Source organism: Leucopleurus acutus (assembly GCF_964270905.1).
Source record: "Leucopleurus acutus genome assembly, chromosome: 13".
Lineage (NCBI taxonomy): Eukaryota > Metazoa > Chordata > Mammalia > Artiodactyla > Delphinidae > Leucopleurus > Leucopleurus acutus.
This window is the reverse complement of record NC_139155.1, coordinates 71,913,546-71,938,536: the sequence shown is the minus strand read 5'-3', so window position 1 is coordinate 71,938,536 and position 24,991 is coordinate 71,913,546. Positions and strand designations below refer to the sequence as shown.

Sequence of the window (24,991 nt, the reverse complement as noted above, 5' to 3'; positions counted from 1 at the left end):
CCATCCTGTCTGTGATGCAGGCCCAATAGGGCTGGTTTGCTGGAAGTCTGGATTTTAGGTGACATCTCAGAGCACTGACTATGCCATGTTCCTGCACCCACCTCCCCTACTTGGGGGCATAGACTCCCACAGTCTCCAGCAAGGAGTGTGACACTTAGAAGGTATTCACTAGCTGCTTATTGAATGGATGTTTGAATGAATGGATTCATGCTGTTTCTTGAACCTGCTAAACCTGCTCCTGCCTCAGGGCCTTTGCACTTACCCTTCCCACTGCCTGAAGTGCTCTTCCATCAGATAGTGATATGTCTCCCTCTCCCTGTATTCAAGTCTGCTCAAAGGTCTCCGTATCAGAGAGGGCTTCTCGGAACACTCTGCCTAAAATAGCACCCCGCCCCCATCTCTATGCCCCACTCCTCTTTATATTTTAGTTCATAGCGTATATCATCATCTGTTATATTCGTTTCATTTTTCCAGCACTTACATACTGCTTCCAATGAACCAGGCATGCTTCTAAACATTACCAACGTAAACTCATTTAATCCTCATAACAACCCTATGAGGAAAGAGCTATCACCCCCATTTTTCAGATGAGGAAACTGAGGCACAGAGAGGTGTGGTGACTTGCCCACAGTAACGCAGCTGGTGAATGGCAGGGCAGGGGTTCAAACCCAGGCAGTTTGGCTCTAGAGGTGTTTGTCCTCTTTATTACAAATGTGTTTATCTGTTAGTTACCCAATCCTCACCCTCGAGAATGCCAGCCCCTCCAGGGAAGCAATGTGTCCCTTTTGTTCCCTGCTGTAGCCCCTGGATCTGGATCTGGGCTTGGCACGCAATAGGTGTTTAATAAATATTTCTTGGAAGGATGGAGGAAGGGAGAGAGGAGGATCAGAGAATTGGAGGGAAGAATCCTTGGCCTTCTGAGCTTTCTGTTAGCCCAATGTCAAGGCCATCTTCTTGGAAGTTTCTCAGCCTCCTGGAGGGTTTGAGTCAGCCTGTCTGGAAGGGACCCCACCTCGCCCTCCCTTCCCCTCCCTCACCCTCCAAGAGGGCTTCTGTTTTCTGACCTCTCCCAGGCAAAGGTGCCAAACCGCACTCCTGGAACCCCAGGCCCATGCTGCGCACACTTCCTCCCGTGACAGGGCCATGGAGGAGAACGTTCCAGGCCAGAGGCAGGAAGTCTCCGAAACAAAGTGGCCTGGAGTGAACAGGGCTGTTGGGCCTGGGCGGGGCTGCTCTCGTCTAGATGTGCTGGGGCCTCAGGGCTGCTCAGGCGACGAGCAGATGGGACATGGGAGAAGGCTGGAAAGGGGTCTGTGACCTGACGCTGCAGCCTCCTGGTGTCTCCAATTTACCCAATGTTCCCTGACATTCTGGGAATTCTAGAAAAGGCTGTGTCCTGCCAAGTTCTCCTTGGATCCTAAAATAAAGGACCCCACCAAGAGGGTGGAAACATATTTTCCAGTTTTACCGCTGTGAGATAAATCCCCCCCCTTTCCTGTAATATTACTAATCACTGGTATTAATAGTATTGGTAACTGTGATCATGGCAGGCACAAGGCCAAGCACTTTACCAGCCTTGTTTTATTGTATCCTCACAACTCCTAGAGAAAGATGCTATGGATGAGGCGCCTGAGGCTCAGAGAGGTGAAGCAACCTATACAAGGTCACACAGACTCTAAGTGCTGGAGATGGAATTGAAATCTAGTTCTAAGTCATATGGAAAATGATTCCAGGGAAAACCAGGAGAGGAGAAGCCCAAAGTCCAGCCTAGAGCTCCTGGTTATACCCATTGCTCAGTTCCTGGGTAACTTTGGTAAAGATCATGAAACTTGTTTGAATCTCAGTTTTCTTATCTGTTAAATGGGCATAAGGGGGAATTGGCATCGTCTGAGGCCCTATGAGCGGCTGGCTGTTTTGCTAGGTGCTTCATATAATCATTTTCCTTCATCTTCACAGTATGTTGGGCCATCTGTATGTGCCAGGTTGGAAACGGAAGGTTGGAGATGTGGAGAATGGGCCCGAGGCCACATAGCCTGGGCACCTCCTTGTTATGCTTTAATGCCCTGTGCAGCCGGAAGTGGGACAATGCTTGTTTTAACCGAGGGACTATAGTCAAGTTGAAAAATGCTTTGCAGAAGCTCTGGCAGAGGATGTGGGGATGCCAGGAAAGGAGAAGGGGCCGAGACGGGGAGGGAATGGCAGTAGCCACCGTTTCCTCATCCAGCCCTGGGCGGCATCTGGTCTGGAAGGAGGAGGCTGAGAGCAACCGCTGGCTGGCTCCCAGCCCTCCTCTACTTCCAGACACCATCCAGGCTCATCTTTGAGCTCTGTGAGTTTCCTGGTAACACAGCCCTTTGCTTTGGTTCAGAATCTGCAAACTGGATATTCGGCCTGCCTTTCTCCCCTCCCTCCATGAGACAGGGATGCTACCGGATCTCACAGGCACGTCACCATCTGATTTTTCTATACAAACGTTTGCTGAGCACCTGCTGCGCACCAGATACCACGTTCATCTCATCATTTTGTGATATGCTCACGGTAACCCTAGGAGGGAGGTAATAATATCAGCCCCATTTTACCAATGAGCACACTGAGGCTTGGAGAAGAGAGGTAATATGTCCACGGTCACTGAATGAGGAAGGGTCTTTAAACCTGGTCTGGCTGACTTTCAAGTATGGGCTTTTAGCCACTGTGCAGCTGGGAAGGGGGAGGGGGGCGAGTCTGAGACAACACTGTCACAGTCAGTAAGGACCCCAGACTTGGGGTCTTGGTGGTGGGGAGGCTTGTAAATTACCTGGAACTTCCATCCCAGAGATCTTAATCCTGCAAGGGGTCCCAAGAGCTCGCTTCATCCAGATCCCTGGATTTTCTGAAAGGAAGGTTTTATTATTGCCATTTTATAGGCAACCCTACTATAGCTCAGAGAGGTAAAGCAACTTGTCTGGGGTCACACAGCATGGAGCTGAGCCACGCTGTCTTTTTATGGGCACAAGGCTAGGAATAGACAGACACTTGGCCCATTCAATTATGGCATATTTTAAAGCTGGAAGAGAGCCTTTGATGCCATCAACTCCAACCTCCTTGTTTTATAGTTGGGGAAACCAAGGCCCCAGATGGTCAGGGATTTATCTAAAGACATTTGCCAAGTAGATCCTGTAAGGTATAAAAGAAAGAGCACTGTATTCTTAATCTGGGTTCAAATCCTACCTCTGCCTCTCACTAGCCACGTGACTTTGGGTAAGACTCTTAACCTCTCTGGCCTTGGCTTCCTCAACTCTAAAATGGCCATAATAATCCCCCTGGGTTTGTGTGAGATGATACACATAAGGTGCTTCTCAATGTCCTGGCATATATAGTAGGTGCTCAATAAAATATTGATATTTTGGTGATTATCATAATATTTAACCCTGGCATTCTAGGGTCAAAAGCTCTTTACCAGAATGTCCAGGAGTGACTTTCAGGGGCCTGGTAAGGTTCTCAGAGTAACAGAGAGAGAGGGAGGGGCTGCAAAGAAGGGCTGCAGAAGCAGATGAGGCCGGTCTTCAGCTTCCTCGCCCTTCTCTCCCACAGCAGGTTGGGGCACTAAAGATGGGGACAGTTCCTTTGGCTGCTCCCTTCCACGCATCTCAAGGTACCCAGAGGAGAAGCCATGCTCTGGGGCGGTATCAGATGCAGCCTGGCCCTCAGGGCTGAAGGTGGGCTGTGCTGGCCTGGATTTAGGGGGACAGGGGCTGGAACTATGACAACTTGCAGGGCACCCCGGAGCCACTCAGAGTCTGGGCTCCAAGCCCACGCCGTGAGCAGAACACTGAGGGCATTGCCAGCACGGGGGAGACGGCGACCACCACTGGCAGCCTCCTCCGACCACATCCTGAGTGGCTCACGTAAAACCCCTGTGCCTGCTGCCTTCCAGATACTCTGTGTACACAGCTTGGGGATTATTGACGTGAGTAGACTCAAGGCTGACTTCAGGGGATTAAGCGAACGGGATGCCGGGCCTCCCAGTCCAGTGGGTTATAAGCATGGGAGAAAATCTGTTTACAGGCCACCTCCAGGGGCTGGGGCACTGTTTACGGGGGAGAGACCCAGGCTATTTCCCTGACCGCGCTGGATGTAAGCTGAGTGGCCGGGAGAATTCGTAGTGTTTGTGCATTGGACCCACGGTGGGGGCCAGAGTAGCCTTTTGGCCTGGAAAGAGAGACATACGTCCAAACAAAGAGAGACATACGTCCAAACAACATACGTCCAAACAACCTTGGACATATGTCCAAAGAGACACATACATCCAAACAATCTTGGGGGTCTTTTGTGGCTGGAATAGCTGCTGGGTCTGCAGTAAAATAGTGGGGCTGGGTTTGCAAGGAAGAGTCCGCCCTCTACCTGGGCCAGGAATCTGCTTCCGAGTCAGGATTCTCTCTGGGGCTGGGGTCCAGCCTCCGCTCAGTCCTAGGGTAGGCAGGGGCCAGACTGCTTGGGCCTCCAGGACATCGGTAAGGAGTTAGCATTGTTCTAAGAACAAAGGGGAACTGCCAGGGGCTTTTAAGCGGGGAGAGCTGTGATGCGGTTTGCATTTTGACATGGTCTCTCCAGCTACCAGGTGGAAAATGAAATTATAGTGGAAGTGACATGCTGGTTAGGGATCTCTAGCACTCACCCAGGCGGGCAGAAATGATGGACAGATTTGTGAGCTGTTTAGGAAACAGACGTGTGGGTGTCAGAGGGGGAGACACGGAGAGTCTGGATTCTGGGTCAGGGTCTCAGCGGGAAACAGATGACCCACTCAAATGAGGCCTTGATGAGTTCTTAGGCAAGGGAGGACTTAGAAAGTGTGGACAGCCTAAATGATGTATCCTTGTATCTTAGACCCCAGGTCCCTTCCTGCCCTTAGGTCGAGGGGTCAGGGAGGGACTGCTTACTGGGACCCAGGTTGTGTAGCTGTGACCAACTCATGGAGACCCTGCAGGGAGGGCACTGGGACAATAAACACCCGACCTGCTTTCTTCCTGTCCTGCAGCCCCTGCTGGGCCTTCATGGATTGAGTCAACTGGAGGTCAGAGGGCAGGGAGTTAATAATATTATTCCTACAGCTCAGCCTGCAGGGCACAGAGCAGGGAGCAGTGAATTTGAGGACAGCACATTGGGGAGAAGGCATGGGTCATTCTAATGGGGGGGGATCCAGGCAGCGGAGTGGACATTTGGCGGTGGCGGGGGCTGGGTGGGCAGTCTTCCTGCTTCAGTGCTCCCATCAGGCACTGGAGGTTTACTGGGGCCTCTGGGCAAGCAGGTTGCCCACGTCGAAGGGCATAAGCTCCTTGCTTTTTCCCACCGCTGCAGAGTCCTAAGCCCAAACGCAGCCCCATCCCAACCCAAAGAAAATGGGGCAGGTTGTTAGGCAGCCAGCACCTTCGATCCCCACTACGGTGACTCAGCCAGAGCTCCCGGGTGTGGGCGTGGGACCAGGGAGGAAATTTTCTCCCAACACAGAGCTAATTCTGTCCCAGCGCTGGCAGCCAGGGCTGTGGCTGGAACAGCTGCTGCTGTGTGGTTTCGAGATTCCTGAGTCTCTCGGGGCTAGGGATGCAGGGATGGTAACCCCTGAATCTCTCTTGGAGCCGGCTGTGGGGCTCGAGGCCCCCTCTCTCTGCCCTGAAGGATGAGGGACTGGTGGATGGGACCAGACAGAGGACTGTGGCAGAGGCCAAGGCATCAGGACCAAAGCTGGCTGGCAGGGCCTGGGGGAGGTGGGGACGCTGCCGAGGAGGGACATTTGTGACCGGGAGAGTGGTGCCTGGAAGGCCCCATTATGTTTCACCTGCTGGCTGAGGCTGTGATCTTGGGCAAGTAGAAAGAGCCAAGGTTTGGGGGTCAGAGGGTCCTCGGTTCAAACCCTGGGCTGATGCTTAAAGGCTGTGTGAGCTGGGGGGAGTCACTTCACCTCTCTGAGTGAGGCTTCATTCGCAAATCTATGTCACAAGCTGAGGGCCCGAGGGCGGAGTGGTGAGGCATAAGGTGTGTCAAGCACCAGGCTGGCTTCTAGGCGCTGGGATACATCACGGACAAGACAGGCTAAGGCCCTCTTCTCTGAGGCTTAGGGAGGGTCAGTCCCTCTCCTGGACCTCCGTTTCCCCGGCTACAAAACAGAATGCCCTCTGAGGGGCCTCCCGGCTCCTGAGAGCCTGTTGGAGGCTCTGAAAGCTGGAGGAGAGGCATCCGGGGCCGCCCGGCCCGGACTGTCAGGGTGGGCCATGGGGGAGGTGGGAGACGCGGACAGGAGCCAGGGCAAACATGGGGGGAAGAGTTTCCAGTTTCCCCGATGGGCTCCCACGCCCACGGACCCTGATAAAGCCCCTGCACTCGGCCTGGGGCCTGCAGCCAGGAGACGGTTAGCCATAGGCTGGAGACGCAGCGGCCGGAAGGCAGCGGGCTGGGAGACAGGGTGGCAGCCTGCGCTGTAGCCCGCTAGGCACATAGGTGAGTGATGCCGGAAGGTGAAGGTTGGCTTGGCCTCTCAGGCGGGAGGGTGGGGAGAGAGGGAGGGAACAGGGAGACAAAGAGAAGACAGGGAGACTGCACAGAGAAGTGAGAGGCAGGGCGAGAGACAGGGACAGACAGAGAATACAAGATAAGACAAAGGGAGAGAGACCAAGATAGAGGCTGACGCCGGAGAAGCAAGCAGGGAGAGACCAGACTCGGACAGAAAGGGAGCATTCGCAGAGTCTGGCAGAGGGGCGGAGCAATGACACGGAGAGGAAGCTGAAGGCCACATCCGCCACCCAGATGGCTCTCAGCCCTGCTGTCCCCTGAGCCCAGGGGACACAGGCTAGCAGGTGGCAGCTGGAGGAGGTGGGGCCCTGGATTCCTAAGGACCTGTGTTCAAATCCCTGCACTGCCACTAACCAGGTGTGTGACTGCAGGCAGATGACCCTTCTCCCACTGCTGACTGGCCTCAGACATCCCCTCGGTAAATCAGGACGGATGACAGTGACCTTGCAGGGTTAGGGGGAGGTCCAGGTGGGAAGAGCTGTGCCCATGGCACCCTGGCCTCCTCTCCAGGGCCAGGGGGCAGCAGGCTCCACGCATCCTTGAAGGATGAATGAATGCGCCCCCTCCAAAGGGCTTTTCCTGCAGCACCTGGGATGTGACATGCTCCCCTTAGGGCCATTACCTAGAGGCACGGGGCCTTGGGGGAAACCCAGGGGAGCCTCGTCTTGCCCCACCTGGAAAATGCACACCCTGACCTCGTGGGGACTCTTGGGAGGTTCCACTGGGGCAATGACTAGAGGATTCTGGAATGTCCCGAGGAGGCGAGGCAGTGGACAAGGAAGGAGAGTGGGTTTGGCAGTTCATCGGGCTCTGAGCTTCCTCCTGTCTGGAATGACGAATTTGGCCTATCTTGCTTACCTGAGCTATCTGTGTGACCCTGGGCACTTAACCTCTCTGGCACAATTTCCTCTTCTGTAATAGTGCTTAGAACTGTGCCTGGAATTTGGTGAGGGCTCTATACACGTTTGCTTAATAAAAACTAAGCAAAGAACATCTGTCTGAGGTTTCTGCTCTCTGTGGTGGGAGGAACCCGATGTGGCCTTGAGCTCTCCTACCCCTTCCCCAGCAAAGGTCTGTCTGCCCTGGCCAGGTGGGCAGGGCAGGACCATCTGTGCAGGGTCTTCTGCCTGGTCTCTCTGGTCTCCGGCAGGAGGAATCGGGCCTTGGCCGCCGCACAGCCACCTCTGACGGGGTTGATGCTGTTCCCTTTGTGGGCTCATCCACGTTCATTCCCAGCCTGATGGAGAAGGCTGGCAGGGCGGGGCTCTCAAGGCCCCGGGCAGGGACAAGGCTGCTTGTTTGGTCCTTCCCCTGCCCAACGTGGCTTTATGAGGGATTCAGTGACCCAGGCATGGGCTGCTCACTGCCCAAGCCTGAACCCCGGGGGCAGGAATTTGGGGTGTGTGTTTGTTTGCTTTGGGTTTTTCTGGACCTCAGGAGGGGAGGGAAGGCTGACATAATGACACCCCTCCACCCATCCCCATCTGCCTCGGAGGCCTCTGAAGCCCCCGCCCTTGTCTTATTTTCATTCTTCTCTGCATTCATTTCCTTTTTCCCCTTTTCCTTCTCCCTCTCCCTCCCACCCCCGCTCCCAAGGAGCTATTCTAATCTGTTCAGCGTGTATCTCGTTATTTGGCCCTGTTCTTGCAGAACGTGTGTTACTGCTTTTGGAGGCTTGTTTTCAGTGTACTTACGTGCTATTTGGGTAGGTGGTTTTAAATAGCTGTGCTCTTTCGCTGTGTGTACACTTGCTAATCTGTTGCCTCTAACAGCTGCGTAGCTCTTTGCCTCTCCCACACCGGACGTAAGCAGCTTCCAGCTTCCAGCCGTCAGCAGACACCCCTGCGCTGCCCGAGACGCCTGGCTCTTTGACCGTTTGGGGGCACACAGCCTCCCCGTGGGCTCTCGCTACTGACAGCCCGCACCTGTGGCTCTTTGTCGGAGGACTGCCCTCGGGCGCTGGGAGGGCCTGGGACTGCGCCCCTCCTAGGACAGGATGGAGGGATATAAATAGCCTCCTGGAATTCAACCTCCATTGTTCCCTGACCCCGGCGTGAACCAAGCCACCTTCCCCAGGGATGTTGCCTGGCGTTGCCCCCTTGTCGGACCTCCTCCCTTTCCTAATCCTACTTCTCCACTCCCTTACTGGGTTTTCCTGGAACACTTCCTTAATAATCACCTTCGCAGGAAGGCTTACGTGAGGTTTGCTTCTGGAGAACCAATGCTAAGGCACGCCCCTCCAAACACCGCACGTGAGCTGGGGGGCACGCAGGGGTTCACGGGTACCCGCAGCAAGGCATGAAGCCTGTGCCAGCCCCAGGGGGTCTCCATCCCAGCTTTCTAGAACCTTTCCACCGTTCTCATTCGCATGTCTTTGATGATCAGTTTGTCTAATACCTCGGTTTGGAGGTTTCCCTCCTGTAAATTACCTGTTTATATCATTAGCCCGTTTTTCTGCTGGGGTTGCTGTGTTTTCGGATTTGCAGGAAGGCGTTCCCTGTACATTCCAGGTGGCAATCCCAGTACAGAGGGAGCGATCTGGAGGAACAGCAAATAGCAACGTTAAGTTCTAACAATAATGACAACTATGTAGGTGTTATGGGCTGAATTGTGTCCCCTCCCCCAAATTCATATGCTGACGTCCTAAATCCCAGTACTTTGGGAATGTGACTGTATTTGGAACAGGGTTTTTAAGTGGTGATTAGGGAAAAGTGAGGTCATTAGGGTGGGCCCTAACCCAATCTGCCTGATGTCCTTATATGAAGAGGTGATTAGGGCACGCACACGCACACAGGGAAGACCACGTGAGGACACAGCAATATCCCGAGGACCCACTTGCTGCCCACATCCTGCTCTGACCTGAGATACAGAGCCTGAATAAGACCCAGTCCTCCCCCTCAGGTAGCTTGCAATCTAGTCAGATGTGTGAAGCCAGTAATAATCATATAAATACTGCGTGCCCCGCAGTGGGGAGCAGGGTGCCGGCGGAGCCAGAACGGGGGGTGTATTAGTGTCCTAGGGCTGCTGTAACAAGTTATTGCACACCGGGTGGCTTAAAACGATAGAAATGCATATTCTCTCGTGGTTCTGGAGGCCAGAAGTCTGAAAACAAGCCATCGCAGGCTGTGCTCCCTCCGAAGGCTCTAGGGGAGGACCCTTCCTCGTGTCTTCCAGCTTCTGGGGCTCTGGGTGTTCTTGGCTCGTGGCTGCATCCCTCCAGGCCCCACCTCCCTCTTCACATGGCCTTCTCTGTTTCTGTGTCAAACCTCCTTCTGTCATTTCCTCTTATAGGGACACTTGTCATTGGATTTAGAGTCCACCTTAATCCAAGATGATCTCATCTTGAGATCCTTATGTTAATTACATCTGCAAAGACCCTTTTTTCCAAATAAGGTCACATTTGCAGGTTCTGGTGAACGTATCTTTTTTTTTTTTTTTTTGAGATGAGTTTGAACTTGTAGAGGAAATTTAAAAGGGAATAGAAACTCTTACACTCTGAAAAAATGAGTGATTTTGATTGTTGGCAGATGCCACGTAGCAAATGTGTTACTTCACTTCGGGAAGCTTTGTCTCTCCACAAAGTGGAGCTCTCAGACCTCCCAGGGCCTTGACTCACATTGGGTCTTTCTCCATCATCCTCACCAAGCCTGGGACAAGCTGAAGGGCCTTAATGCGTGCTCCCAGCGACCCTGAGAAGTAAGCAGGGCAGGGGTTATCATTCCCATTTTGCAGATGGCACAACTGAGGCTCAGAGATGGGGAAGAAACTTGCTCCGGTGTCATAGCGGGTCTCCTGCCTCCCCTACCACCTCTTCCCTGGCATCCCCTTCTGGGGACCTATGGGAACTGTCCCAAAGAAAGGACTGCCAAGACGGGCTTGGGGAGTCTGTCTCAGGAGCCTCAGAGCAGATCAGCTCTAGGTCCTGGTTCCAAATGGGTGTGAGTTTGGGATCACACGGAGAATCTGGGAGCCGCGCCAGGACAGCTCATCTGTCCCCTGGGCTCCCTGGGGAGCCGAGGGCAGAAAGAAGGACAGTCTGGCTACAGGCTCGCTTGCCCGCCTGGGCTGTGATGGACAGTGTCAGCTTTGGCAAACGATTCCCATCTGTGTCCCAGACCTCAGCCAGATTGTCCTGAAAACTGGGGAACATGGGTTCCTTGAGGGGCTAAGAAAGGGGAGCAAAGAGGAGGTTTCCCGGGAGGGTGGAGCTGGGGACCCTGGGGCATCAGCAAGGGTGTGAACAGACATGGAAAGATGTGCTCCACTTTCTGGAAAGCAAGATGGTTAAGAGCAGGGCACAGAGTCCCAGCAACCTGGGTGTGAACTGGCTGCTAGCTGACTGTGCCTTAGCCTCACTTCCTTACCTTTACCTTGGGAGTAACAGCAGTACTACTGCTGGGGTTTGTTGGGGACGTATGAGCGAATGCCACTAAAAAGCTTGGTACAATGTTTGGGCTAGAGTGTGCCCCGATTTATTTATCACAAGGAACTAAAACCAACATAAAGTATAGCTAGATGCAGACACCAGAGCAAACCCAAACCAACGCAGGAATTGCAGACCAGCAGGATGACTGGGCTTGCTGCCTCTGACCTGCAGATGTGACTCTGAGCTTCCTTATGGCCACATCAAAAAGGGAAACGTGATCCTTTGTAGAACTTTGTTTATTAAGATTGAGGAAGCAGCCTAGTTCCTCAGAGGAAATAATGTTTTTCCTTACCTTGAATTCTCCAGGGCATTTCTCACTGGGCAGGGAACTTCATAAAGGGCACCTTGAGAGAGGCAGTGGGTAGCATCACTGTCCAGGACTAATACAGCATCACAGATGTGATTTCCCTGTGGTAGCTGCTTGTAGGGACCTTGAAGGCAAGGCAAAGGGAAACCGGGGAAGGCAGCTCCATGGGAGGATCAAGAATGTGATGATGGTCTGGGCTCTCAGGGTTCAAAGCTAGGGCTTAGAGAGCTCAGAGAGGTGGGATTGGGACTCCTAATCTCTCAGGGAAGCAGGGGGAACCCAAGAGACTTTTCACTTGGGATCCTTGGAAGTCAAGCTCTGGAGTCAGATTTCCCAGCTGTGTGGCTTCGGGCAAGTTGCTTCACCTCTCTGAACCTCAGTTTTCTTAACTGCAAGCTAATGTATCCTTGTAAGGCTACTGCAGAGCACAATAGCATATAGGGAGTGCTCAAATAAATGTTAGCCATACACATATTATGTATACAATGTTAGTATACACAGATTATGTATGTATACTTATACCCTTTTTTCCTAAGCTTCCTGGTTATAGAGGGTTTAAGGAATCTGAACAATGAGAATTTTACAGCTCTTTACAATTGGCAAAGGAGTCATTGTCATTTCTTATGACCCTTCCAGCAGCAATGAGGGAAGGGTTCTTACCCCTCTGGAGAGGTGAGGAGACTGGAGCTTAGAGAAGCAAATTCTTGCCTGTATCGCCCTTGACCTGCGCTTGAATCCAGAGCTGGGGAGACAAGTGGGCAAGATGCACAGGTCCTCTGGCCTTCCTGGCCCCTCCCGCCATTTTAGAATGGCAAAGGCCATTTTAGAAGGGAGTTAAGAGTAGAAGACTGAGGGTGAAAAATGATAATAATAACAACAGTAATAATGACAGTAAAAACATAGTGCTTACCCCATAAGAGACCCTGTTCTCAGTACTTTGCATGTGACATTTAATCCTCTCAACCATTTGAACTATTACGATTATACCCATTTTATAGATAAGACAACTGAGGCAGATACCTGAGTGGCTCAAGGTCACAGGGAGTTGATGAAGGAGGAGGATTTGGACGCTGGTAGCTAGGCTGGGCCCCAGGGTCTGTGTCCTTGACTGCTCTGCTCTACTGCCCAGGCTGGGGGCAGTACAGGACAGGAGGGATGTACGTCGGGATAGAGCAGAGGCCGAGGCTGAGGGCAAACCTGTGACTGGTGCCCCCCTGCAGGGAGATCCCAGGGGCTCAGGCAGGGGGGAGTGGAGGGGAAGGGCACACACCTATGGGGGACACTGACATTCCTGGGGGGATGAGGGGTGAGGAGTAGTCGGACAGACATGCCAGGGGATGTCAGCACCACCCTGTGCAGGCCCAGCCTGGCCTCCACCCTGCTCAAAGATGAAAAGACCTGTGATCTCTCACCCCGAGCTGCTTCCAGCCCAGCGGGAGAGCCAGACGTGATGTCGCATTTCTGCAGCTGCTTCAGTGCCAATTGCTGGGTCCTGAGACCTTGCTACTCTTCGCCCTCCTCTGGGGGCTCAGACACCGCCCCCCCCCCGCCCGCTAATGAGGGGGGGGATGCGGGGGCGGGGAAGACGGCCTGGCATGCCCTCCCTCCTCCCTCCTTCCCGTCTTAACTCACAACTGCCCTTTAAAACTCACCCCCATACGGGTTTCCCTGGTGGCGCAGTGGTTGAGAGTCCGCCTGCCGATGCAGGGGACACGGGTTCGTGCCGCGGAGTGGCTGGGCCCGTGAGCCATGGCCGCTGAGCCTCTGTGTCTGGAGCCTGTACGCCGCAACGGGAGAGGCCACAACAGTGGCCCGCGAGAGGCCCGCGAACTGCAAAAAAAAAACAAAACAAAAAACAAACCTCAGCCCATAGCCCACCTGCCACAGGAAGCCTCTGATGCCCAGGTTAGGGGAGGCCCCTCCGCGCGGCTCCCTGGGGGCAGCCTGGCCTTGCTCAGGACACAGCACCACCTCTGTCTTGTCCCTTGTGACTGACTGTGAGCCCCTGTGGAAAAGCAACCTGGGAAGCCACGGCCTCGTCCCTGGATCCTGCACAGCCCAGAACAGGGAACGCGTACATGCTCATTCCTTCCTCAAGGACACACTCGGTGGCTGTCATGAGATCACGATTTCGCAGCGTGGAGTGGCGGGCAAGATCCCACATTCTGCAGACCTGGTTCAAATCCGGGCTCTCCCACCCCCTGCCCAGATGTCTTGGGCAAGGGTCTTCATCTCCTTAAGCCTTGCTGTGGCCCCTCCTGGGTCAAAGGGAGACCATCTGAATCACATGCTCAGCACATACATTATTATCGTGAACACCTGTCACGTTTCCCCCAGTTGTGGGAGTCGGGGGAGGGGGCAGCTGCTGCCTCCCCGTCTTCTCTCCACGTCCCACAGGAAGTCCTTGGGGACCCCTGGTTGGACACTTCTGGATTCTTCTTCCAGGCTGCAGAGTGGGATGATGCCCGCTCCTTTGAGCCCAGAGTCCTCAATGGAAATTTCCAAGTGGCTTTTATTTAATAAAAAGCGAAAGATGACTCTTATGCAATAAAATACCACCTCGAGCCCATCAAGCAGCAATGATGAATTTATATGGAGAAGGGTTGGACTTACTGATAATGAAGTGTCGACTGCCAGTGTCGCCAGGCTGAAACATCTTGTTTAGAGCCCATTTGTCAGATGGGGAGAACATGGGTGGTGGAAAGTGCATGGGCTCTACGTTGTCAGCGCCCTGGGTTCGGATTCCAGCTCACAATTCAGCTGTTTACCCTTGGGTTGCAATGTAATCGCTAATATTGAGTGTGCCAGCACTGGGCCAAATGCTCCACGTTCCTGATCGCCTGTAATTCTTACATCCTTTCTGTGAAGTAGTGAGTATTCCCATCTTACTGATGAGGAAACCGAGGCTCAGAGAGGAGAAGTCGTGTGTCCAAAGCCACAGAGCTGGCAGGTGGCCGAGGCTGGGTGTGAACGATGCCTGAGACCACCTCCTCCAAGACCTCCCAAGCTTGCGAACTCTCCAATCTTTGTTCCTTCTTCCATAAATTGGGAAAATACCCAACAAGGTTGTTATGGGGATTGTATGAAGTACCAGTTCAGCTGTCTGGCATATAGTAGATGCTCAGGGAATGTATTTGTGTCTGTCTCATTGGACCGTTGTGACACCAGGGCCCAATTCTTGGTAACAGAGGGCCCAGAAGATGCCCGGTGAGAAGGATGCTTCTCTCTGAGCCTCAGTTTCCACAGCTCCAAACCAAGAGTAGTATCACCTGCCTGGAAGAACCTCTGGGAGGATTTAATGTGATGAGGAAATTATACTTCTTGGCACAGAGTAGGTGCTCTGGGCAGCTTCTCTTCTTGTCTCCTGTGTCCCCAACACTGCCTGAAATGGTGTTTTCTGGGTCCTGCCCTGGCAGTGGATTTGTATCAGCCATCCATACTCTCTCCCCTGCACGCATCCCTGAATCGGGCTCTCGTCTCTGGATGTGCTGGGATGGGGGGGTCAGTGGAGATGGGGGTTGGGATGAAGGGTTCAGCTGTTGACCTGGGTTCAGGGGGCTCCACCACTTCCCAGCTGGGTAACCTCGGGCACATCACTTAGCTTCTCTGAGCCTCTGCTTCCTCCTCTGGAAAGTGGGAGTAACAGCGATACATTCAACCTCTGGCTCTGGGTCCACCCAAACCTCTGGTTCTTAGATCCAGAGCCAACTGCTCTTCCTCATTCTTCCCTGCAGGTGTTTCCAGCTGTGTTTGGGAACTGATTGGCTAAGGACCCACATTGGTGAGCTTTGGGCATCGTAACAGTGAACGGTAAGGGACACGGGATCTGAACTCATCTCTCCAAAGGGCATCAGTGTGGGACGAGGATGAGGTGGGTGCACTGTCAGTGCAGCTGTCCCTGGGTTTTGGAAATATGGTCGGAACCAAGTTCGCAGCACTACGCACCTCTCCTTTATTGCGCTTAGCATTGTTGCGATTTGTCCATGATTTGAGGAGTTTTTTGATGAATAGTTGTCTCCCACTAGACTGTAAGGGAAAGGGGAGGGTCCCAGAGAGGCAGCAAAAACATGGTGGTCCAGAGGGACCATAGACTCTGAAGCTGGGGCCTGACTCCTGGCTCTGCCTCTTCCCAGCTGTATGACTTTGGGCACATGACTCAAGCTCTCTGTGCCTCAGTTTCCTCATCTGTAAAATGGGGTTTGTAACAACCTTCATTGAGTTATTATGAGGATGAAAAGAGTTTACATACCTCAACCCTTTAGAATAGTACCCGATATACAGGAGGTACCTGAGAGGTGTTAGTCCAGTAAATAAAATAGCAAAGCCACCCGACTGGCCTTGCTCACAGCCAGGGAGGACACGGTCAGTCGCACTGGCTTTAAGGTCAACCTCTTAAAGCCAGTTCTCATCAAGTTCCCCTAATGACCCCTGCCTAATGACCCCTAATGACCCCTGCCTAATGACCCCTAATGACCCCTGCCTCCGCTTGCAGAGAATGGAGGATGAGGATAACATCACCTCCCTCACCTATGAGTACGTGTACTCTGATGATTTCGACCCCATCGTGGTGTTGGAGGAGTTATCTCCCCTGGAAGGCAGGGTGGTCAGGATCTTCCTGGTGGTGGTCTACAGCATCATCTGTTTCCTCGGGATCCTGGGCAACGGCTTGGTGATCATCATCGCCACCTGCAAGATGAAGAAGACGGTGAACACCGTCTGGTTCCTCAATCTGGCCGTCGCGGATTTCCTGTTCAACGTCTTCCTCCCCATCCACATCACCTACGCCGCCATGGACTACCACTGGGTGTTCGGCACAGCCATGTGCAAGATCAGCAACTTCCTGCTCATCCACAACATGTACACCAGCGTCTTCCTGCTCACTGTCATCAGCTCCGACCGCTGCATCTCCGTGCTCCTCCCCGTCTGGTCCCAGAACCACCGCAGCGTCCGGCTGGCTTACATGGCCTGCATGGTCATCTGGGTCCTGGCTTTCTTCTTGAGTTCCCCATCCCTCGTCTTCCGGGACACAGCCCACGTGCACGGGAAAATATCCTGCTTTAACAACTTCAGCCTGTCTGCCACCAGCTCTTCCTCGTGGCCCACTCATCCCCAAGTGGACGCTGTGGGCTTTGGCCGGCACGTGGCGGTGACCATCACCCGCTTCCTCTGTGGCTTCCTGACCCCGATGCTCGTCATCACCGCCTGCTACGTCACCATCGTCTGCAAGCTGCGGCGCAACCGCCTGGCCAAGACTAAGAAGCCCTTCAAGGTCATCGTGACCATCATTATCACCTTCTTCCTCTGCTGGTGCCCCTACCACACGCTGTACCTTCTGGAGCTCCATCACAGCGCCATGCCTGGCTCCGTCTTCAGCCTGGGTGTCCCCCTGGCCACTGCCATCGCCATTGCCAACAGCTGCATGAATCCCATTCTCTACGTCTTCGTGGGTCAGGACTTCAAGAAGTTCAAGGTGGCCCTCTTCTCCCGTCTGGTTCATGCTCTGAGTGAGGACACAGGCCACTCCTCCTATCCCAGCCACAGAAGTTTCACCAAGATGTCATCCATGAACGAGAGGGAGACCAGCATGCTCTGAGCCTCGCCTGGAACACCCCCGCCCCCCGTGCATACTCCCAACCTTGGAGGTTCAAAGCTACGCCTTCTCGAGACCACGGCAAGAACATCTTGGGCACCCACAGATGCCTGCTGTATTTTGCATGGGGCTGAACTGTGTTTTGAACTGGGAATCCAGGGCTCAGAACTCCTTTCTTCCAGGGGCACGGCGGACAGAGCATGCTACGGTGCTCAGCCTTGGAAGAGCCTCCCGTGCATCCTGGGAGACCAGCCTCGACTGATGCAAAGCAAAAGAGGGAGAATTCTCAAAAGCACTGCTATGAACTGGGATGCGCATAAGACAGAGGGATCAGTTACCTACCTGAGTGCTTCCCAGGAATGACAGAAACGCTTTTCAAGGTCCATTCCTGGTGTGAGCAGAGGCGGTCAGAGCAAACCCAGTGTGATGTAGGTCACGCCTCGCTCATATCCCTCTGTCAATAGCTGGCCAGAAATCCTGCCGCTCAAGCCATTCCTCTGGGTTAGGGTGTGTGGAAATGCACACACCTTCTCCAGGTTCCCTGGGAAGAGAAGGTGACATGTGAGCACAGGAACTCCCGGGACCATGCATTTGACTTTCAGATCAGCTGAAAAGACAGGCAACAGGTCCTGAGGAGCCATGGGGCTCTTTGTGAGGGCAAGAGAGGCAGGGCTGTGATGAGGACTCAGGGGTTTGGGGGAAGGAATGAAGAAAGAAGAGACCTTTCAAAGGGTGCGTGACATGTATCAACTCACCCTCGAACCTCCCAGGGTGATGGTGCTTTGGGCCGTAGCTATTTTGGGGGTGGGGGTGATGCCAGCCCCTTGCCCCAAGCCCTGTTCTCACTTTGCATTTGTTACCCTGGGCTGGTTCGAGGTGGGCAGCTTCACCAGCAGCCTCCACCCCATCACGGGGATTCCTCCCTCTTCCCTGATCCACTGGTTCTTGCTGGAGATGCTCAGAAGAAAACACTCCAGGGCAGGAGGCAGATGGGAGGATGGTGGGGGACATCTACTCCTTCCCAACTTCCTCAAAGCCTGGCTGGAGGCTAGTCCAAAATCAGCTGCAGGAAGCAACCTCGGAGCACCTCACGGGCTGAAGCTGAGTCCGAGGGCTCAGTCCCCGAGCTTGAAGCAGAATCTGGAGCCTGGCTCACTGGACCGTGCTCCTGAGATGCAGTGCCGAGGGGGGCCCACAGGCCTAGGGCCCCTCCTATGTGCAGTCACATTGTCTTTTTTGGGGCCCACACCTCCCTGTGCTGCAGTGTCATCGTCCCATTTACAAACGACACAGCTGAGGCTCAGGGAAGGGAAGTTACACACCCAACGTCACACAGCTAGCCAGGGGCACAGTTACCCGTCTGAACCCAGCTCCGTCTGGTCCCAGAAACTCTGTTCTTTTATGGAGAATGTATCTACTGAGAATATTCTAGACTATCCTGGTAACCTACATTTATTTAGCACTTCTATGTTAAGCACTTTACATGTGTATCTCATTTATCCTTCACAGCAGCCCTGAGTTAAGTACAATCATCCCTTCCCTTTTACGGATGAGGCGTCTGGGGCTCAGAGTTTGAGTAACTTGCCCAAGGGCACCCAGCAGGTCTCTGTTAGAGTCTGACTAGGTTTGAACCTAGGTCTGTCTGGCTCAAATAAGTTGGCAGAGGCTTGGGGTTTTGACCGTAAATATATATGCATCCCTCAGCAGATTAATGTAAACATCTTAAGGGCTTTAAAGGCAGCTTTGCAAATAGTTTTCAAAAACGATCCAACGTGGCAAAGAAAATGTACTTGGCTCCCAGCTCCCTGGGCATCCGTTCACAGCCACCCACCCTGGCTCCCACCTCCTGTGTCCCCCCCCAGCTCTCCGGGGGAAGGCAGTGGGGAGAGAGGCCTGACGGGAGGGCCCTTTGGCCTCCAAGTGTCCATATTCTGCTCTCTTCCAAGTTTCTTTGGTGCGAAGCCACTTCAACAAGATACAGTGAACAGATGTAACGTCAACACAGCACGGGCCGCGAGTTCCCGAGGCCATGGGCTGTTTGGAATCACACCTCATTAAGAGACAAACTGTTCCTTCCCTTGTTGGGTCAGTGTGTTGGTGAGGCAGCTCTGAACTGACCCCGCTGGGGCCTCCGATGGTTTTGAGCAATCTGAACTTAGCTTGAGCTAAGGGAGCTTTAAATATTGCCCAGCGCCCCCTGTCACCCCCTTTCCCAACTTCACAGGGGAAGCATCCAGGGCGCAAGATGGAGTGGGACGTGTTCCAGGCCCCAGAGACAGTCACCAGCCACTCGGGGAGGACCGTGCTGTTCCCTGGGGCTCAGTTTCTTGTTCCTTCCGGGCTGCGTGCAGGTCAGGCCAGGCTGGGGAAGCCAGGAAATCATTTTGTCATTGGAAAAGCTGATGAACGGGAACAAAATGAAAGCCAGCTGTTTTCCTCCTCGGAGCCAGGGTTCGCTCTTTCTGGCTGCCCCACCAAGTCTTCCTGTTCTGATTGTAGTTCCCCATCAAATGCTTGAGTGCAACCATACCACCCTTTTCAACCTTGTCCCTACAGCTTCTGACGACCCCACAGGTCACACATACAAAGGCCCTGCAGTTCACAAAGCACGTGCATCTGAATTACTCCACAGGCAGCCAACACGCTTTGTGCCCGAGAGCCCTCCCTCCAGGGCCAGGACCTGCCAGTGAGCCTCAGTGCTGCTTCCTGGGTTTGGTGGGTGGGTGGAGGGGGCACGGGGCTGTGGGCAGAGGGACAAGCAGAGAAGATGCTGTTTGAGGGTGGGGGAGAGGGAGGGAGGAGGGAAGCACAAAGGAAACAGAGAAGGACAATGAAGAAAAGAGATCTGGCATTTATCAAGCGTCTACCATGTGTCAGGCACGAAATCTCATCAAACCCTCAAAAACGGTCCTGTGAGAAGAGAACCATCAGACCCGCCTTGGGGGGTGCAGAAAGGGAGGGTCAGATTGTGGACCTCACTTGTTCAGGGTCACACAGTAGTAAACGGAACTGGGTCTGCTGCCTGAATTCCCAGCTTCTTCAGCCCTTGGGAGGATGGAGAGGGAGGGGGGAGGGGGAGGGGAAGGGAGAGAAGAAGTAGGAGCAAGACAAGAGGGAGGGGCTCAGAAGGGGGGACCGACCCAGGCGCTGGCTGAGGGAGGAGTTTGCCTTAAGCCCTTAAGCTTGGAGGGCTTAGGGGCCAGGATGGGTGGGAGAAGAGAGCATCCAATCATGAGAGCCACAGGGCCATTCAAACTCAAACCACCCAGGTCTTTCCCATTTTACAGATGAGGGAACTGAGGTCGTAAGAGCTGCCCTTCGAGAAATCTGCAAAATTAGGTGGTGCTGGCTTGGATGGAGTGGTCATTTATTCCCCAACTCCTGCCTCTGGCCTCCGTCTCCCGTTCCTTCCTGACATGCTGTGATGCTCTGGCTTTGGAAAATGGCTACTGGGGCTGGTATCCAAGACCAGGGGAACCAGGAAGCTGCTCGTCAGACCTTGAGGTAGGGGGCTCGCTTGCTTCCCCTCTCTGAGGACAACATTTCTCTTAAATAAAGAAACTGAAGCAAGCCTGGGGCTCCATGCTGGGGGGTTCTGACCCTTGCCTTCCCTGCGCAACTCGTGGAATACCACCTGAGGCTCAGAGAGGTGACATGTCCTGTCCAAAGTCACACAGCTATGTTGTGAGACAGCAGGAGAAGCCCTGAAATTCCCGACCTCCCATTCCCCAAATTTTGAACTTCAAGAAATCCACATCTCAAAAAATATTCCCTCCAACTCATGTAATTTTCCTAGAAACCAAGGATATGAGACAGGTAGTGACTTACCCAAGACAAAATGGCAAGCCATGGCAGAGAAGGGACTGAAACCCAGGACTCCTTACTCCTAAGTCCATGCATCGGGCCACCCAAGGACAGATGCTGCCATTTACACATTCATCTAGCCATCCTTTCACACACCCATCCATTTCCATAACCATCTGTTTATAAATCCACCCATTCATCCAGTCCACAAGCATCTATTTAATACGTCCCCTTTGCGAGGCCCTGCAGGCACTAGGAATGCGGGGGATGGTCAGTACAGACACCATCTCTGTCCTCCTGCGCACACTCATTGGCCAGTGGTGACAGCCAATTAAAAAAATATACCCCAAATGGAAAACAACCATAGTAAATGCTACCCACATATTATAGAGGGATGTGACCCCGTCCAAAGGCCAAGGAAATCTCCTGGGGGAAGCGACACCTGAGATGTGAAGGATGGGTAGGCACTGATTCAGTGGGTAGGTGCTGGAGAGTGTTTCAGGTGGAGGAAACAGCATGGGCAATGGCATCGATGTGGGAGGGAGCAGAATGGCTCTGAGCGACTGAAAGGGGATGGAGGCTGCAGCAGAGCGAGTAGAATGAATAGGGACCAGATAGGATGGAGAGGAGACAGGGCCAGACGGTGGGATGGGGGTGAAGGGGAAGCCACGTTTAAGGGAGTAATGTGCTCAGACCTGTCTATTAAAAGGATGCCCGATGCCCAGGGCTGCTCTGGGGGACAAGCTAGAGAGGGGCGAGAGGGGAAGCGGGAGACTGCTGCGGCATCCAGGTGAATGCCCTGGTGCCTGAACTTTGGGAGCCAAGGTGGAGCTTGAGAGAAATGGACTATTCCAAAGCTAGTTAAAAGCTACCCAAGCTTTCTCCAGGGACTGGTTAGCGGGAAACCAACCCAGGGCTCGTTTCAGCTGCACAGAGACCTCGGTGCATTGCTTTATTGACGGAAATTAATTGTAAATATTATTCAAATGTACCTCCCAATGCACACTTATATTTCTCAGGGGAGCCCTCTGAGCAGTTAATAAAGCCCTATAAATAATACATATATTAACCTAAGAGGAATGGAAGCATATTAATGCAGCAATTGTGGGTGGTGGCTGAGGGGAATTTAAGCAGACAACACTCCAAGTGCTTGAACTTGGGGTTTAACCTTGGAGGTCACCGAGTTCTGCCCTGGGGGATCCTCCAGACACCCTGCAAGCACTTTCCTGTCATTAACTCATTGAATCCTTACAGCCATCTTTGTGGTAAGGACCATTACCATCTGCCTGTACAGATGAGGAAACTGAGGTTCAGAGAGGTGAAGTGACTTGCCCAGTGTCACACAGCTAGTAAGTGGTAGAGCTAGAATTCCAACCCCAGTCTCTTTGGACCCTAAAGCAACTTGCAAACATAAACTGTCCTCTGAAGAGACCCCTCCCTGGAGAACGATGGCAAGCATGTGCTCTCTCTCCACTGTCAGATTTTGAGGCGGTGAGAGTGGGGGAATCTGAGAGATAGGTTTTTCGTTTGGAGGGAGGAAGTGGTGTCTGGGTGGCTTTGTCACTTCCTCCTGAGCCTGAGAATCTTAGGGTTGTTGAGTTTGGAAGGAACTCTGCTTCATCAAGTTTATCCCTTCCCATGCCCCCATTTTGCAGATGGTGAAACTGAGGCTTTTTTGTAATAATATTGGGACCTCCTTCCTACCTCACTGACTGCTGTGAAATGAGATGTGTGTGGAAATGCTCATGTGGATCATTTTTAAATACCATTATTCTACAGACCTGGACATTCACCAAGCTACCCTCTTCACTTCTTAGTTTGTCGACAAGGGCTTTGGTGCTGGTCTGCCCTGCAGGACCCCTGCCTAAGATCTGGGAGTCACTGGGAGTTTCCAGCAGAGTCTTCCTTCCAGGGGAAACAGGAGATCTTGGAAAAACCTGGTACAGGGCAGAGACATGCTGTGTTTGGGGCATAAACTTTACCCTTCAAAACTGTCCTGGGTATGGGTGAGAAATGATCTCTATCTTGATGTAGATGGTGGTTCCATGGCTGTCTTCATATATAAAAACCCATTTATCTGTACATATAAGATTAATGCACTTCACAGTAATTAAGTTATGCCTCAATTAAAAGTATTTTTAAAAATAAAATAAAATAATTCATGGCGTCTGCAGGAATGACTTCCCACTTGCATTGGCAGCATAGACAGACCCAGGTTTGGGGGGCTTCCCTCTGATTCAAGGGAGCAACTCAGAGGGGGGTAATCCCTGCAGGGTCTATCCAAAGAGGCAGGACCTTAGGAAAGACTGAGCACACCCTGCCCAGCTCTGTCCCCTGACTCAAAGGGCTTCTGATGGTTAAGGTCCAGGATCACATGGGCTCAGGAGTCAGACTGAGTGGGTTGGAACCTCAGCTCCACCATTTACATCTGCTAGGGTTAGAGCTAAGGTTAAGGCTCTATGACCTTGGGCAAGCTACTCAACATCTCCAAAGCCTCAGTTTTCTCATCTGTACAATGGGTATAATAGGAACTTGCAGCTCACGGGGTTGCTATGGGGATTAAAGGAGGTGTGGCATGTAAGCATTTAGCAGGTGTTGGGCTCACACTCACTGCCCTCTTTCATCTAGACATGCATCCACCCCATCATTGGTCTCCCCACTTCCAGCCTTGCCCCCCGACAACCAATCACCACAAAGCAGCCAGAGTTAGCATCCATCCGTCACAGAGTACAATAATCCAAACCTTTCACTGTGGCTTACGAGGCCCTAGAGGACTGACATCACCTCCTCCATCTTTATCTCGTGATGCTCCCCAGTCAGGCATTCCTCTCTGCGTCCCCAAAACAAAAGAGGCAGGTTAACAACGGCAACAACGCTAACACATCCGAGGCTGTTCCCACTTCTGGCCTTCATGTCTGCTATCCTGGGACGTCTATTTGCATGACTGGTTCCTCCACCTCCTCCAGATCCCAGCTCCAGTGTCACCTCCTGAGAGAGGTCCTTCCTGACCCCTTCCCCCACTTACAGTAGCCTCCATCCCCATTCACTGTCTATCAGATCTCTTGTTTCATTTTCATCATGGTACCTCCTGCCATCCGGATTGATTTATTTGTTTAGCTGCCTTAAGGCTGTCCCCCTACTGGGCAGTGAGCTCCATCAGCGCACGGACCGTGCCCATCTTGCCCACCTGTGTATCCCCAGTGCCCAGAGTGGTACTTAGCACAGAAAAAGTGCTCACAGGATTTTGTTGAACAGATGAAAAAATAACATAAGCTGCTGTTATTTTTATCATCATCATCATCTAATTTCATGACAATCATGATTACATCATTTCCAAAGTACTTTCACATTTTTTCCCATATTGATGGAACTTGGAAAGGGTAGGACTATCCCCCATTTCACAGACATGGAAACTGAGGCTCCAGGTCACCTAGTTTGGAAGTGGAGAAGCCACGGTTCTTTCCCTTGTACCATTAGGAGCGGTCACAAATGAAGGAGGCTTCCATTGAGTGCTTCTACCTCCCTTGGTTTTTTCCCTTCCCTTTTGTCTGATTAATTGCAGCCTGAAACTAAAGGAACCAGATGCCTCCCTCCTCCTCTTTCCCCTCCTCCTACTGTTTTGTAGTTCTTTTCTGGACCAGGACTCTGTTAAGGATTTGGCTGGTACAACCATGACCACAAGCTTCCACTTAGAAATCATGGATAGAGCAATCAACTGGGCCCCAGGTCTGTGTTGGGCACTGGGTGATACTACAGCAGGAAGCACAGCCAGATAATGACTCCCTGATGCCCAAGTGTCCCTGGAGCCCAGATGTCTAGCTTTGGGAGAGGTGGATCTGGATTAGCTTCTCCCTGGCTTCCATGATATAGATGTTTGACACACCTATAGAGTAAACATCTGGATAATAGAATGAGTTTCTGGTTGGCTCCCAGATGCTGGTGCCACAGAGCAGGGACACACACAGGGAGGTGGGAAAGGGGGCTCTCAGCCTTGGCTTGTGGCTGCTAACAGCCTATGAGCCCCTGGTTCACGGCAGGCAGTTTACGATGCTCAAGGTCCAGCGCTTGACTGGGAAGGTTTGACTCATGATGGGATTTTAGGCAATTCCACATCCATCATCCCATTTCATCCTCATTAGGAGCCTGAAGCGTAAAAGCGTCTTAACTTTGGAGATGAAGAAGCTGAAACTCAAGAGCTCAAGTTTCCTAGAACCAGACAGATATCCATTAGGGTACTTATTGCCATCTGGAATCATTTCATTTATTTCTGTGTTTAACTGCCTTAAGGCTGTTCCCCTACTGGGCGGTGAGCTCCATGAAG

The 24,991-nt window shown here is 52.7% G+C and overlaps 1 protein-coding gene across 1 annotated transcript; it reads left to right on the top strand.

Moving 5' to 3' along the window:
- Positions 1-15,062: 15,062 nt before the first annotated feature.
- Positions 15,063-16,869, top strand: CMKLR1 (chemerin chemokine-like receptor 1; the record flags this gene model as incomplete). Its single annotated transcript, XM_082853782.1, has 2 exons — positions 15,063-15,086; positions 15,769-16,869. Exon 2 carries the CDS (start codon positions 15,772-15,774, stop codon positions 16,867-16,869), a length of 1,098 nt encoding a protein of 365 aa, XP_082709908.1. The 5' UTR covers positions 15,063-15,086; positions 15,769-15,771.
- Positions 16,870-24,991: the final 8,122 nt, after the last annotated feature.